At 46.5% G+C, this 15,013-nt stretch overlaps 1 protein-coding gene across 1 annotated transcript; it reads right to left on the bottom strand.

Annotated features, from left to right (window-relative positions):
* Nucleotides 1–820: 820 nt before the first annotated feature.
* ankrd53 (ankyrin repeat domain 53) lies at nt 821–4,011 on the bottom strand. The gene is made up of 6 exons (XM_046328088.1): nt 3,810–4,011; nt 3,089–3,242; nt 2,662–2,861; nt 2,346–2,510; nt 1,930–2,050; nt 821–1,711 (listed from the first exon to the last, which is right to left on the bottom strand). The coding sequence occupies exons 1-6, from the start codon at nt 3,920–3,922 to the stop codon at nt 1,127–1,129; spliced, it is 1,338 nt and encodes a 445-aa protein (XP_046184044.1). The 5' UTR covers nt 3,923–4,011; the 3' UTR covers nt 821–1,126.
* Nucleotides 4,012–15,013: the final 11,002 nt, after the last annotated feature.

Genomic DNA, 15,013 nt, shown 5'->3' with positions numbered 1-15,013 from the left:
TTCCTGGGTTGTGTTCACTGGGTATGAATTGTTTAAACACTTCTAATAGAAAATAAGCGTTGTTATTGGACTTGTGTTTAGTAATTTCTCCATTCCAAAAAATTGATCTCCCACTACTGAACTGAACATGACCCTGCTTTTGCAAAGTACTCTATATTGATTGTGTGCTTTCACTATACGTGTATGTTCTGGGGCTAGCAGCATTTCGGGGGGGAGGGGGCGAAAGGTTGAGCAGAGGTCATTGCTGGGGTGTGAAGTGATTCTCAGGAAGTGTGAGCGTTATGATGACAAAGTAAGCGGACAAAACCACAACTCCCACCTCCACCCCCTACCTTATTTTGACAAGCTCTCACCTGCAGACCCAGACTAGACCCTGAGGGAGTGTCATCAAGACAGCAGGCCCCCGTTTGTGACAAGTGACCCAGGTTACTGTGGTCTCAGCCCTGTGTCACCCCTCCCTTACCTTTGCGCAGGAGACCGAGCGGCTCCAACCACAGAGAAGTAGCTGGAGACTGGTGAACTCAGCTGTTGTTCCACTTATGTATGCATAGCCAGTTTGACATTGGGATGGGGGAGCCCTATAATGACACGAAAGCACTTAATTGGGACAGCAAGCCCAGGGTGGAAAGTTACAGGGTAGTCCTTATTTCTCCTGTATTCAACAACATACATAGATAGTCATATACTAATTACAATACCCATTTGTAACCATTTTCGGGAGTTAGCTCTGACATTGCCAAACGATCCTTGTACACCTTTCATAATCTCTGACCATTTTTATTGGACAAGAATATACAGTATTAATGACACACCAGTAATGTTTCTCAAATATCACACCTTTTAATAATAAAAATACTCCTGATATGCAAAATATGTTTTGCAGAACACCACTGTCCAATCACCTGTGATGCTTGGTGACAGTAGAGTCAGTACAGTGTCTCTCCATTACAGTAGATTAAGACTGGGAGAAAGTGGATCTCCACCATTCCTTAAAGTAGAAGTTGCCCCCAACCACAGATCTAGGATCAGATTGCCCTACCTGCCATTCTAACTTTAACACAGAGAGGGATGAAATAAATCTGACTCTGGATCATTGGTTAGGGGCAACTTCTACCTCTCCATCCAGTCAGTAGTGGCCAGGCTCCAGCTCCTCAGCCAGGTGCATGGCCACCTCTGTCCAGGGAGAGGTGTTGGGTCCTGGGGAGCAGCCGAGGCGCGGCAGATCCAGCACATGGTTGGGCTGGAAGTGGTTGGGTGAGGCAATCCTTGATGGGAAGGCAGCAGAGAACAGCCCCCTCTGAAGGACATCCCAGGGCAGGTTGGGGACCGACTGGGGGGACCCGTCCCACTTGGCAGTGTACTGGGGACGTCCATCCCCACGGGCCCTGCAGAGAGTTATGCTGCGCCTCAGGTCGGGCTCTGGAGGGGACCTCTCAGGCTGGCTGCTCAGACGCACCCCCTGGGGCCGGGAGACAGAAGCTGGCGGGGGTTTGGAGGGGTTGGGGGAGATGTTCCAGGCCTCCCGAGGAGGGGCCCCTGGATGCTGCCTGTGGCAGACCATGGTCCTCTGGCTTTGTGGCCTCTGGTCTGGGGAGAGGCAGTGGGCGTGAGCCTGGTTCCATGTGGCCATAGGCTGGGCCCAGAGGAGGGGAAGGCCTTTCTTATCGGCCCACGCTGTGACCTTCTCTTCCATCAACGTCTGTCTCCCCACCTGAGGGAGGTCACCATAGAAAAATGGACACGGAGGAGAACTAGGTAACAATCGTTAGGAAAAAAGTAATGATTCCCTTTTGATTAAATTCAAGCGTTTGGACATTTTAACATTGATGACAGTGTTAGATCTATGTAACTCATGAGTAACTTCCTATCAGTAAAATGTTAACAGTAATAATAACTGCAGTGTTTTTCCACAGAGTAGAGTAGACAAACCTTCTCCATGTTCTCAGCCCTCCTGTGCATGTTGAACAGGTCCTGCCGAAGGTTCTGCAGCGCCTTGCGCCTCTCCATCTCTCTTTTCTTCTCGTTCTGCCACATAGAGTCCTTCAGAAACCTGGCCACAATCAATCACACATACAGTCAAGTAAAGTGTCACTTCTGTTAAGAAATAAGCAGAGTAAACTCATTGTCATCTGATAGGTGTCGCCACTCCTAGGCTCCACTCGCCCCTTAGCTGATCTATGAATATCTCTCTGACATGGCTGTATTAACTGGTAAGTACACAACTTGTTACCCCTACTACTACACCAAACCTGTCAAACAAACACACACACACACACATCTCTTTCTCTATACCTCTATTTCTGTCTTTCTTTCTCTCTCGCTCTCTCTCACACACACACACACACCTGGCGATCCTTCTGTGGCACCAGATGCGTGCCAGTTCCAGAGGTGTGTGTCCTCGGTTGTCTCGTGCACCAGTGTCTGCCCCCGCCTGCACTAGAGTCTTGGTACACTCCCACAGGCCCTCGGTGGCAGCCAGGTGGAGGGGCGTCAACCCTGTGTCAGTGGCTCTGGAAATGAACCAATACACGACTCTCTTAAAGTACATCATTACCACCTTCTTCATCTTCACTGTCATTGTCTCCATCATCGTCATTATAAAGGTAACGCTCATTATAGGCATTGGGATAATGTTGTCAGAGCAAGAGATGATGTCGTTACACGTTTGGCAGGGCTCCATGCTCCAGTAGGTAGGTGAGGCAGGCATGGGAGTGGGGTCTGCTCTTGGCAGTGAGGACCATGTGGATGGGTCTGCGGCCCAGGGGGCAGCTGGCGTTTATGTCCACCACTTGGGATGCCAACAGCAGCTTCATACACTCCAACTGCCCGTGTAGGCTGGCCACGTGGAGCACCGTCAGACCCTAGTGTGTGTGTACATATAGGTATGCAGGCGAGCACTGTGCACTCAGACAGGCACAAAAGGGCAGACGGATGGACACCCGCTCAGACAGACACAGACACTCAGCAGGTCAGTACAGCCACAGATAACATGTTGGAATGCATAAATATAAACAAATGACCAGCACTTCAAGAGATGGGGTTATTGAATTGACATCGAGTCAAGCCGCCAACACAGTGCTTGATTCACCTGTTTGTCGAGCTGCGTTGGGGACAGCGCCCGCTTCAGGCTGAGTCGCAGCCAGTCACGGTCCCCCGAGGTGGCCGCCTGGAACATGTCGCTGTCCGGCGGAGCCTTCACCAACCGCCGCACCAGCACCACCCCACCACCTACCCTGGGCTTACTGGAGGAGCACATTATCCAGTCACTCAATAACAACAATCAGTCCAGGAACAGGTTGAGAATAGGAATTTTAAAAAGTTCGTCTTTAGTTTTTCAAATTATAGTTCGATAGTTGGAAATAAACTAGTAAACCCAGGCTCTGGTTAGCCTAAACGTCTGCCAGCATTAAGGCGACTCCTTGCTCTTGGGCGGTGCGCAACCACTAGGCTAGGCTACTTCAAGTTGCGCTATAACTTCTGATAAATTACAGGCACGAAGGCTTGGCTACAATGTTACAGTGTTTCAACGGGCTAAATGTATAGCTACAAAGTAGTCTAGCAAATCCGGATACAATTTGACCACATAGTAGCCATCTTTAGGTCGATAACTTTCCGCGGTTGTTTATATGTTCCATGGTTGCTATGGTTATTCTTCATATTGTTCCACTGTTTTTAAGCACAACAACTCAACAAAAATACAATTAATTGTATTTATATTACTCAACAACCCAAAACAGAACATTGCAACAGAACGATGCATGACAGACAGAAACTTTCCTATTTAGAATCCATTTGATTCGAACACTTACTTTATCTTTCCAGAATTCAGAAGTTGTCCTTGTAAAAGAGAATTAATTGAAAACATGCGCATTGTTAATGTTTCAGTCCAAGAATATAGAAATACTTTCGAGTTATAGCCCATGGCTCATTATCGCAGTCTAGTGTGGAAGGCAAATAAATTATGTCAATTTGTGTGTGTGTGTGTGTGTGTGTGTGTGTGTGTGTGTGTGTGTGTGTGTGTGTGTGTGTGTGTGTGTGTGTGTGTAGAGGAGTGGCCAAGAAACCCCTCCGGTAGAAGGAATCCGGGCCTGATCCTAATTGCTTCTGTTATTGTTCCTCACTCACGTAGCCTACAGACGACTGGGCTTTGTTTTGTAACGGCTATGAAATGTGTTGAATTAAACAAATAGCCCAGTTCACAGCAAAGGAAGTTCTAGCATACTTAATATATATGTATATATATATATACACTGTATATTATCAGTAACATACATAGTCTTACATCATAAAGAATTTTCCCCATTAAAGTGGTCATCATTTCAACACCGACCTTCATATCAATGTGGTAAATCGTTTCAATAGAGGCCTCTGTTTTTTCCCTTTAATGTCTATGATAAGCCTACAGTAGGCTATGCCATGACATGATACACAAATCTGGCACATTGGCCCACATGGAATTTGTCTAATTACTAGCCCAAATAACAACATCCAGGTCAATCCAATCTAACCAGAGGCCTGAGTGGTGCAGCAGTGTAAGGCACTGCAGTCACTACAGTCCCTGGTTCAAATCCAGGCTGAATCACGTCTGACTGTGGTTAGAGTCCCATAGCGCTGTGCGCAATTGGCCCAGCATTGTCTAGGGTAGGCCATCATTTTCAATAAGAATTTGTTCTTAACTGACTTGCCTAGTTAAATAAAGGTAATAAATAAAAAATCCCCCTTTTGCCTTCATGAGGTAAGATGGAGTGTCTCCTGGCATGATACTGGGAAATGGATACTTCCATAGAACCAATGGGATTCCTATAGTTCAAGCCAAAGCCCTGGGAAGAGGCATTGACAATGCATTGGCTGGAGAATGTGTTGTCGTGTATGGGTCTGAGGTTTCAGAGCAAAGTAACTATGAAATCGGTCGATTCTGTATGGAACCAGTATTGGAGGCCTGCCTCGCTGAAACAACCTGGACTCAGGGGTAGACGTAACATAGTAAGCTAAAATTTGGGACACCCAAATGAGTATGGTCCGTTATGTTTGGTATGGTCCATCATCTATTTCATATTATGAATTCTAATTTGTTGTGGGCAACTTTAGCTTGGTGGCTAATGTTAGCCAGGCTAGGGATTAGGGTTAGGGTTTAAGGTTAGGGTTAGGTGAAGGGTTAGCTAACATGCTAAAAAGGTATTAAGCGGTTGCAAAGTTGCTAATGAACTTAATGCTAAAGTTATCCATGATGATATTCAAAAACGCAACTTTTGGGTGGCTAAAAATTTGCGTTATATGCCTACCATCCACCCCAACCAACCAACCAACCAACCCCCCTCCTTTCATTTTAGTAGCCTTCTGTCTTATGTAACCATACCAAACGTAACACTAAGTGTCCCAGATTTTCATTAGCTATGTTACGTCTAGTCTGTGAGAGCAGGCTGGCTGAGAATGTGACAGGAGAGGACAGTGGTGTGTGTGTGTGTGTATCAGTGGAGGCTGCTGAGGGGAGAACGGCTCATAATAATGTCTGGAACGGGGCAAATGGAATGGCATCAAACACCTGTAAACCATGTGTTTGATGTATTTGATACCATTCCTCTGATTGCGCTCCAGTCATTACCAAGAGTCCATTCTCCCCAATTAAAGTGCCAGCAATGTCCTGTGGTGTGTATGCATGTGTGCGTGATCGTGCGTGCGTGCGTGCGCGCTTGTGTGTGGTGATACTCTCTATGTTTCTGTGTGATCAGTGCTCTCATCAGAAGGGTTGCCTAGTCTGATCATTGATTATTGACCGAGTGAACTCTGCCTACACCCGGGAGAGATGGACCTTGGTTAAATCTGATAATACTTTGCAAAGTATGTGTCATGGCAATACTGTACCTTCACATGAAAACTGATTGCTCTACTAATTCACTTTTGTTTTAAGTAGGCCTGTCACGTGTATGTTCCCCTGTCCAGTGATAGCCACTCAGAAGAAAGACAGCCTCTGCATCTCATACTTGGTCAGGAGAAGCCATACTGTATGATCTATAAAAAATGGAATTCGATAGATACCTGTTCTAGGAGTTCTTAGAATTCTATTTAAATGGTAGAATCCAAATTCTATTTCTATGGTTACTGTGTGTTGTGTGGTTCCAAGAGTTACTGTGTATGGGATTGACTGTCGTTCAGTACAGGTTCAAGGTCAGGCCGGAGATGGTTTTGCTCCCAGCTTGACCCTGGAGTCTGTCCGCCAAATGCATCCCTGCCTCAGTGACTTCCCTAGCCTGTCCTTGGCCACATGGTGGGGGTCGTGTGGAGCACTTAGTGCAGTGTGTGTGTTTGTGCGTGTGTATGTGTGCGATGTTGTGGACTCATGTTTGCTCCTAGCAGAAGTCTCTGGACAGAGACCCTTTCATACAGTATGTCAATTTCTGTTTGGCTACACGGATCAGATGCTTGCTTGAGTGGTGTGTGTGTGTATACGTGTGTGTGTGTGTGTGTGTGTATGCATGTGTGTGGATGACAAACGTTTCAAAGCCTCCCTCCACTGACTATCTATATAACCCCAGCAGGTTGATTTCTCCAACACTGTCGCACCATTAAATCTGATCTGAGCTATAGTTACAGCTTAGCAAAAGGCCCATCAGAGCTGTTCAACCCTGCTTAAGGCAGGAGTGAAAATGAGCTCATGACCTCGAAGCTTGAGAAGCCCGCAGTGGCCAGCTGTGATGCTTTGCCATTGGCTCCCCCTTTTCATCCGATCACCAGTCTGGTCCCTAAGAGGCGGAGTTCTGAGCTTTGGGTGAGATCACTGAATGAAGATCGGCCAATTAGTCATTCAAACTCAACATTAAAGCAAATACTATTGAGTCAGTCCGTGTTCATGCAAACACGTTTAATCACACACAAACAGACTCAGTACCCTTCTCATCCCCAAGCACTCATGCTCTCACTGCTGGTCCATTTGAAAGACACAAAGCCTGTGTGGAAATATGACTGCTGTGAAAAGATGGGCTCCAGCCTAAGGATGTATTTGTGCTGATGTGGAGAGTGAGAGCTAAAAAGGACAGGGAGGAAAAGAGAGAGAGAGAGAATGACAGTGAGAGAGAGAGATGGAAAGAGAAAATGAGAGAAAGAGATAAAGAGGGGAGAGAATATGAGAGCGAGATGGAGAAGATGAAGAGCGCTTCATAGGCCTCACAGCGCCTTCATATTTTATGAGCCACCTCGTGAGGACCTCATGCCCTGGGGGCCTCTGTGCTATGTTAGTGTAAGTGCGCTGATGCCCTCGCTCCTCTCTCTCTCTCTCTCTCTCTCTCTCTCTCTCTCTCTCTCTCTCTCTCTCTCTCTCTCTCTCTCTCTCTTGTTCTCTCTCTCTTGTTCTCTCTCTATCTTGTTCTCTCTCCTCTCTCTCTCTCTCTCTCTCTCTCTCTCTATTGCTCTCGCTATCTCTAATCCTTCTCTCTCTCTCTCTCTCTCTACCCACCCCCCCTCTATCTCTCTCTTTATCTCCCTCTCTCTCTCTCTGCTCAGCCAGGCAGCATGTGTGTTAATGCATCCTGGCACATTCTGCAGCTCGGAGTCACAATGTGGCCGGGCTTTAAGCAGTGACCGTACCACGACCTCCCTCAGCCTCCACGCACGCACTGTCACTGTACGAAGAGGGTGAGACATGGGGCAAGGGGGGTGAAGGGGGAGGGAGGGGTGGGGGGGGAGCACATGGGAGAGAATAGCAGGGAGGGGCAGTGAGATAGGGGAGAGAGGGGTGGACGCTGTTTCTGTCTATGTCACCCGGTGGGTACTATCCAACACAGTGCCAGTGAGACAAGGACCGCGAACTGAGATATGGGAATGTGTGATGCGATGCAATGGGCTGGCTGTTTCATTGTAGGCTTTCAGCGCTTGAGTGCTGAACATTACATTAGTTAGAGGAGCTGAAGACAATGAATATAATGTATTAACTGTCAAAAATGAAATATTTTGGACCGTTGATGATCAAATGTCTCTTCCAAATGATGTGCACTGTATTTGTTTTACTCTGTCTCAGTGAGTGGTGTGTATAGTATACAGTGTGAGTCACTATACACTCTTAGAAAGAAAAAAAGTACTATCTAGAACCTTAAAGGGTTCTTCGGCTGTCCCCATAGGAGAACCCTTTGAAGAACCCTTTTTGGTTGCAGAACCCGTTCAATAGAGGGTTCGACATGGAATCCAAAAGGGTTCTACCTGGAACCAAAAAGGGTTCTACCTGGAACCAAAAAAGGGTTCTGTCTAATGAGGACCGCTGAAGAACCGTTTGGAACTCTTTTTTTCTAAGAGTGTAGAAAAGAAAAGCGAAGGCCCCATGCTGGGATCCTACTATAAGATGCCTCTGATGCACGCCGTCGTCTCTCTCGGTCCTCACAGGATAAGCATCTCATCTGTTGGGTCCTGCTCCCTCATCAGGATAAACATCTCACCTGTTGGGTCCTGCTCCGTCATCAGGATAAACATCTCACCTGTTGGGTCCTGCTCCCTCATCAGGATAAACATCTCACCTGTTGGGTCCTGCTCCGTCATCAGGATAAACATCTCACCTGTTGGGTCCTGCTCCGTCATCAGGATAAACATCTCACCTGTTGGGTCCTGCTCCGTCATCAGGATAAACATCTCACCTGTTGGGTCCTGCTCCCTCATCAGGATAAACATCTCACCTGTTGGGTCCTGCTCCGTCATCAGGATAAACATCTCACCTGTTGGGTCCTGCTCCGTCATCAGGATAAACATCTCACCTGTTGGGTCCTGCTCCGTCATCAGGATAAACATCTCACCTGTTGGGTCCTGCTCCCTCATCAGGATAAACATCTCATCTGCTAGTTCATTCTCCTTCATCAGAATAAACATCTCATATGTTGGGTCCTGCTCCCTCATCAAGATAAACATCTAATATGTTGGGTCCTGCTCCCTCATCAAGATAAACATCTAATATTTTGTGTCCTGCTCCCTCATCAGGATAAACATCTCATATGATGGTTCATGCTCTCTCATCAGGATAGACATCTCATATGATGGGTCCTGCTCCTTCAACAGGATAGACATCTCATATGATGGGTCCTGCTCTCTCATCAGGATAGACATCTCATATGATGGGTCCTGCTCTCTCATCAGGATAGACATCTCATATGATGGGTCCTGCTCCCTCAACAGGATAGACATCTCATATGATGGGTCCTGCTCCCTCATCAGGATAGACATCTCATATGATGGGTCCTGCTCCCTCATCAGGATAGACATCTCATATGATGGGTCATGCTCTCTCATCAGGATAGACATCTCATATGATGGGTCCTGCTCCCTCATCAGGATAGACATCTCATATGATGGGTCCTGCTCCCTCATCAGGATAGACATCTCATATGATGGGTCCTGCTCCCTCATCAGGATAGACATCTCATATGATGGGTCCTGCTCCCTCAACAGGATAGACATCTCATATGATGGGTCCTGCTCCCTCATCAGGATAGACATCTCATATGATGGGTCCTGCTCCCTCATCAGGATAGACATCTCATATGATGGGTCATGCTCCCTCATCAGGATAAACATCTCATATGATGGGTCATGCTCCCTCATCAGGATAGACATCTCATATGATGGGTCCTGCTCCCTCATCAGGATAGACATCTCATATGATGGGTCCTGCTCCCTCATCAGGATAAACATCTCATATGATGGGTCCTGCTCCCTCATCAGGATAAACATCTCATATGATGGGTCATGCTCCCTCATCAGGATAGACATCTCATATGATGGGTCATGCTCCCTCATCAGGATAAACATCTCATATGATGGGTCCTGCTCTCTCATCAGGATAGACATCTCATATGATGGGTCCTGCTCCCTCATCAGGATAGACATCTCATATGATGGGTCATGCTCCCTCATCAGGATAAACATCTCATATGATGGGTCATGCTCCCTCATCCATGAAGTCCCTGTGAAGAGTCTTCTCCTTTCATTTTCTTTCCTCCCCTTCCTTTTCCTTTCCTCTTTCTGTTACTTTCCTGTCCTTCCCTCTCCACTCCTTTCCTCTTTCGTTCTTCTCCTCTTTTCTCTGCCTTAGCTGGAGCGCCCAGGAGGGAGGAAAAGAGTGAGCGACAGAGCGACAGAGACAGAGAGAGAGGGCAATAATGAGTGAAATAAGATAATAGCTGCGGCGAAACAGATTTAAAGAGCAACTGAGAATTGCCGATGGCGCTGGGTTAATGAAGAATTGAAGGAGTAAATGAAGAGTGCAATATAATGGACGAAAGAGGCAGGGGTGAGCCCCAGAGAGAGAGAGAGGGGGAAAACAGAGAGCGGGAAAGGACATGAGTGTGTGTGAGAGATAATAATGGGGCTAGGGCAGTGAAGTCAAAGATCAGGGGGTGAACAGGAAGGTAAGAGAGACATTTCTCTGAAATGACGGGTGACCATGGCCTCTCTATGACATGTCAGTCCCTGGCCCCCCCAGCTGAGTGGCAGGCACGATGTAACATAGTTGAAGGACGATGGCCCAGTGACTCATCTGCCAATCTTCTTACAGATCGATGGGCAACCTGCACCAAATACACACACACACACTCCAGCCTCTCTGTGCCAAGGAGGAGAGGGTGAGGTACAGTAGCAGACAGCAGAACAGTAACACCAGTAATGTTAACCTGTAACCAGGCCCAAATTTTCCAATTCAAACTTTATTGTCCCAGCAGGGGGAGTCATTCATTGTGCAGTCAGGAGTAAAAGACAGAAATTAAATTAATTAAATCCAGTCTGGACTGTAGCGTAAACTAGTCTTCTATCTCATTTCAACGCTCGGCTTCTCTCCAAACCCAGCTACCTCACTAACTGTTGTGTAATGCCGATATGACGTTGCTTAAGCTGGTCCTGTGCTCTTTTGTACAAGAGAGTTACATTTTTTTTCTCTCCTATTCGCTCTCTCTCTTTCTCTCTCTCTTCGCCTCTCTTGTTCCCTTTTGTGATATGATGTTGAAGTTGATATGCTTGGAAGGCTGTTCTGTCAATCTGTTGGGTGTCACTATAACCAGAAAGGCAGCCTGCCCCGAGCTGTACTGTAGTTCTGTACTGTAGTTCTAGTGTGTGTGTATATGTGTATTCCAGAGGAGGCCGGTGGGAGGAGCTATGGGAGGATGGGCTCATTGTAATGGCTGGAATGGAATCAATTGAATGGCATCAAGCACATCCCACATATGGCAACCGCGCTTTACTCCATTCCATCAATTCCATTCTATCCATTTCAATGAGCCCTTCCTCCTTCCTAATGGTTCCTCTCTACAGCCTCCACTGGTGGAAGTGTGTGTGTGTGTGTGTGTGCGCGCGTGTATGAACACAAACACCATGACCCTGCTGAGTAGTGTGGATGGATGGATGCAGGGCATCTATATCCAGGTCACAGAGCATTTCCCCTCATCATGGGTTCACCAGAAGGACATATCATGACTGCAGAAAACCCCATTGCATTCATATATCGGGATTGACACTGTAGGAGCCATTTTGGCCTTCTTATGTGCTCATTTAATGTGTTGTGTTAAATATTGTCGCTGTTCGAATACCTGAGCAATTCAGGTGAATTTTTCAAAATCCTGGAGCAAGGCACTTAACCCGTCGTACTACTATGGCTGACCCTGTAAATAAACACATTTCACTGCACCTATCCGGTGTATGTGACAAGAAAACATATTTTGTATTTTTTGTATTGCCTGTCAAGGCAGGTTTTCACTTGTTTTGTACATTAGGGGTATTCTCATATGGGGTTATGGGTCACTGGTCACATGTATATAGGTGAGAAGATAGAGCATTATTTTAATCACGATGCTGTGAATGGCAGACCTGGGTTCCAATCATTTCAAATTCTTTAGCTGTGCTTCATTGAGCTTGCCTGTTGCAATGGAACCAATAGAAATTCCCCAAAGTGCAAACCCCACCCACTTGGCAGTCCAGGCATGCTAAAATACAAAACTCAAAAACACAGGAAGGATGAGGTGGAGAGGAGAGATTACCCCAAAGAGAGAGAGTCTGTCTCAGTGAGATTGACAGTTGACAGTTGTCTCAGGGGGATTGACTTGTGGAGGTCTACAATTTTTTTCTGAGATCTTGGCTGATTTCTTTTGATTTTCCCATAAAGTCAAGCAAAGAGGCACTGAGTTTGAAGGTAGGCCTTGAAATACATCCACAGGTACACCTCCAATTGACTCAAATGATGTCAATTAACTTCAATTAGCTTCTAAAGGATGCCATGACATCATTTTCTGGAATTTTCCAAGCTGTTCAAATGCACAGTCATCTTATTGTATGCAATCTTCTGACCCACTGGAATTGTGATACAGTGAATTATAAGTGAAATAATCTGTCTGTAAAACAATTGTTGGAAAAATTACTTGTGTCATGCACAAAGTAGATGTCCTAACCGACTTGCCAAAACTATAGTTTGTTAACAAGAAGTTTGTGGAGTGGTTGAAAAACAAGTCTTAATGACTCCAACCTAAGTGTATGTAAACTTCTGACTGCAACTGTATCTGTCACTCCCTTTGGTTCCTTCCCCAGGCGTTAATGTTTCTGTTCCAGTGTCATGTCTGTGCGTTGTTTGTGTTTCTTGTTTGGTATTTAGTTGCATTTATTTATTAAAACACTCGCTCCCTAAACTTGCTTTCCGACTCTCACCGCACTCGTTACAGAATAACATCTCACCTCAGAGAAGCATCAGGGAGCGTTTTTTTTTTTTTTGGTGTCAGGTGGAATGACGTCGGGTCCGGGAGCCGCGACAGCCCTATCATGCCCCAGCCAGATCGCCAGGCTCCGCTGCGACCACCGGCTCATCACGCTCTCATGCCCCAGCCAGATCGCCAGGCTCCGCTGCGACCACCGGCTCATCAGGCTCTCATGCCCCAGCCAGATCGCCAGGCTCCCCTGCGACCACTGGCTCATCAGGCTCTCATGCCCCAGCCAGATCGCCAGACTCCGCTGTGACCACCGGCTCATCAGGCTCTCATGCCTCAGCCGGATCTCCAGGCTCTCCTGCCTTAGCCGGTCTGTTGGGATCCCGCGTCCCAGCCGGCGACAGGTTCCCTAGCATCAGCAGGGGTGACCGGTCCACTCCTGATCCTTGGGATCGTCCCTTGGGTTGGCGTCCTGTGGCTGGAGCCGAATGCGCCGGGGAGGGGGTACTGTCAGGTTTGCTCTCTCTCCGGCGCTCTAGGTCGCCATGCTCCTGCGTCTCAGCCGGATTGACAGGTTTCCCGCGCCTCTGCAGAGGTGTCCGGTCCGCTCCTGATCCCCGGGATCCTCATTTTGGTCAGCGTCCTGCGGCTGGACCCGATCATTGGGGAGGGGGTACTGTCACGTGTGCTCCCTCTCTGGCCTCTAGGTCACCAGGCTGCCCTTTATGGCGCACACCTGTCACCATCGTTACACGCACGTGCGTGTCATCAGACTCACCTGGACTCACTTCCCTGATTACCTTCCCTATATATGTCACTCCCTTTGGTTCCTTCCCCAGGCTTTATTGTTTCTGTTCCACTGTCATGTTTGTGCGTTGTTTGTATTTCTTGTTTGGTATTTAGTTCAATTTATTTATTAAAACACTCACTCCCTGAACCTGCTTCCCGGCTCTCAGCGCACTTGTACACACACGTCGTGACAGTGATTTAGTACTTTACAATTCAACTTGCAAAAACCCACTGGGCACACACTGGTTGTCATTTTAATTAAATGATGTGGAATAGAGGTTGAATAGACATCTGTGCTCAGCATTTTGTATTTGTATTTATGAGGGATCCCCATTAGCAGCTGCAAAGGCTAGCTGCTGTTCCATAAGGTGTATTCTTTTTAGATTCTAGTGCTTGCATCAGTTACCTGATGTGGCATAGTGTTCTATGTAGTCATGGCTTTATGTAGTACTGTGCGCCTCCCATAGTCTGTTCTGGACTTGTGAAGAGACCCCTGGTGGCATGTCTTGTGGGGTATGCATGGCCGAACTGTGTGCTTGTAGTTTAAACAGACAGTTCAGGACATTCAGCTTGTCAACAGTGATGAAGTCAATTTCTCCTCCACCTAGAGTCATGAGAGATTGACATTCATATCATTAATGTTAGCTCCCTGTGTACTTTTAAGGGCCAGCCGTGCTGCCCTGTTCTGCGCCAATTGTAATTGTCCTAAGTCCCTCTTTGTGGCACCTGACCACAATACTGAACAGTAGTCCAGGTGCATAACTAGGGCCTGTAGGACCTGCCTTGTTGATAGTGTTAAGATGGCAGAGCAGTGCTTTATTATAGACAGACTTCTCCCCATTTTAGCTACTGTTGTATCAATATGTTTTGACCATGACAGTTTACAATCCAGGGTTACTCCAAGCAGTTTAGTCATCTCAACTTGCTCAATTTCTATATTATTCACAAGACTATTTACAAGAGTTAGTTGAGGTTTAGGGTTTATTGAATGATTTGTCTCAAATACAATGCTTTTAGTTTTAGAAATATTTAGGAGTAACTTAATCCATTCCGAAACTAACTGCAGCTCTTTGTTAATAAGTGATGCAGTTATTTCATTCGCTATAGTAGCTGATGTGTATAGTGTTGAGTCATCCGCATACATAGACACACTGGCTTTACTCAAAGCCAGTCACTTGTTGTTAGTAAAGATTGAAAATAGTAAGGGGCCTAAACAGCCGCCCTGGGGAATTCCTGATTTCATTATGTTGGAGAGGCTTCCATTAAAGAACCCCCTATGTGTTCTGTTAGACAGATAACTCTTTATCATCAATATAGCAGGGGATGTAAAGCCATAACACATACATTTTTACAGCAGCAGGCTATGATTGAGGGTAGCCTAGTGGTTACAGCGTAGGACTAGTAACCAAAAGGTTGCAAGTTCAAATCCCCAAGCTGACAAGATACAAATCTGTTGTTCTGCCCCTGAACAGGCAATTAATCCACTGTTCCTAGGCCGTCATTGAAAATAAGAATTTGTTCTTAACTGACTTGCCTAGTAAAATAAAGTTGAAATTTAAAAAATTAAA

Source organism: Oncorhynchus gorbuscha, linkage group LG25 (genome assembly GCF_021184085.1).
Source record: "Oncorhynchus gorbuscha isolate QuinsamMale2020 ecotype Even-year linkage group LG25, OgorEven_v1.0, whole genome shotgun sequence".
NCBI lineage: Eukaryota > Metazoa > Chordata > Actinopteri > Salmoniformes > Salmonidae > Oncorhynchus > Oncorhynchus gorbuscha.
This window is presented reverse-complemented; position numbering and strand designations above follow the sequence as displayed.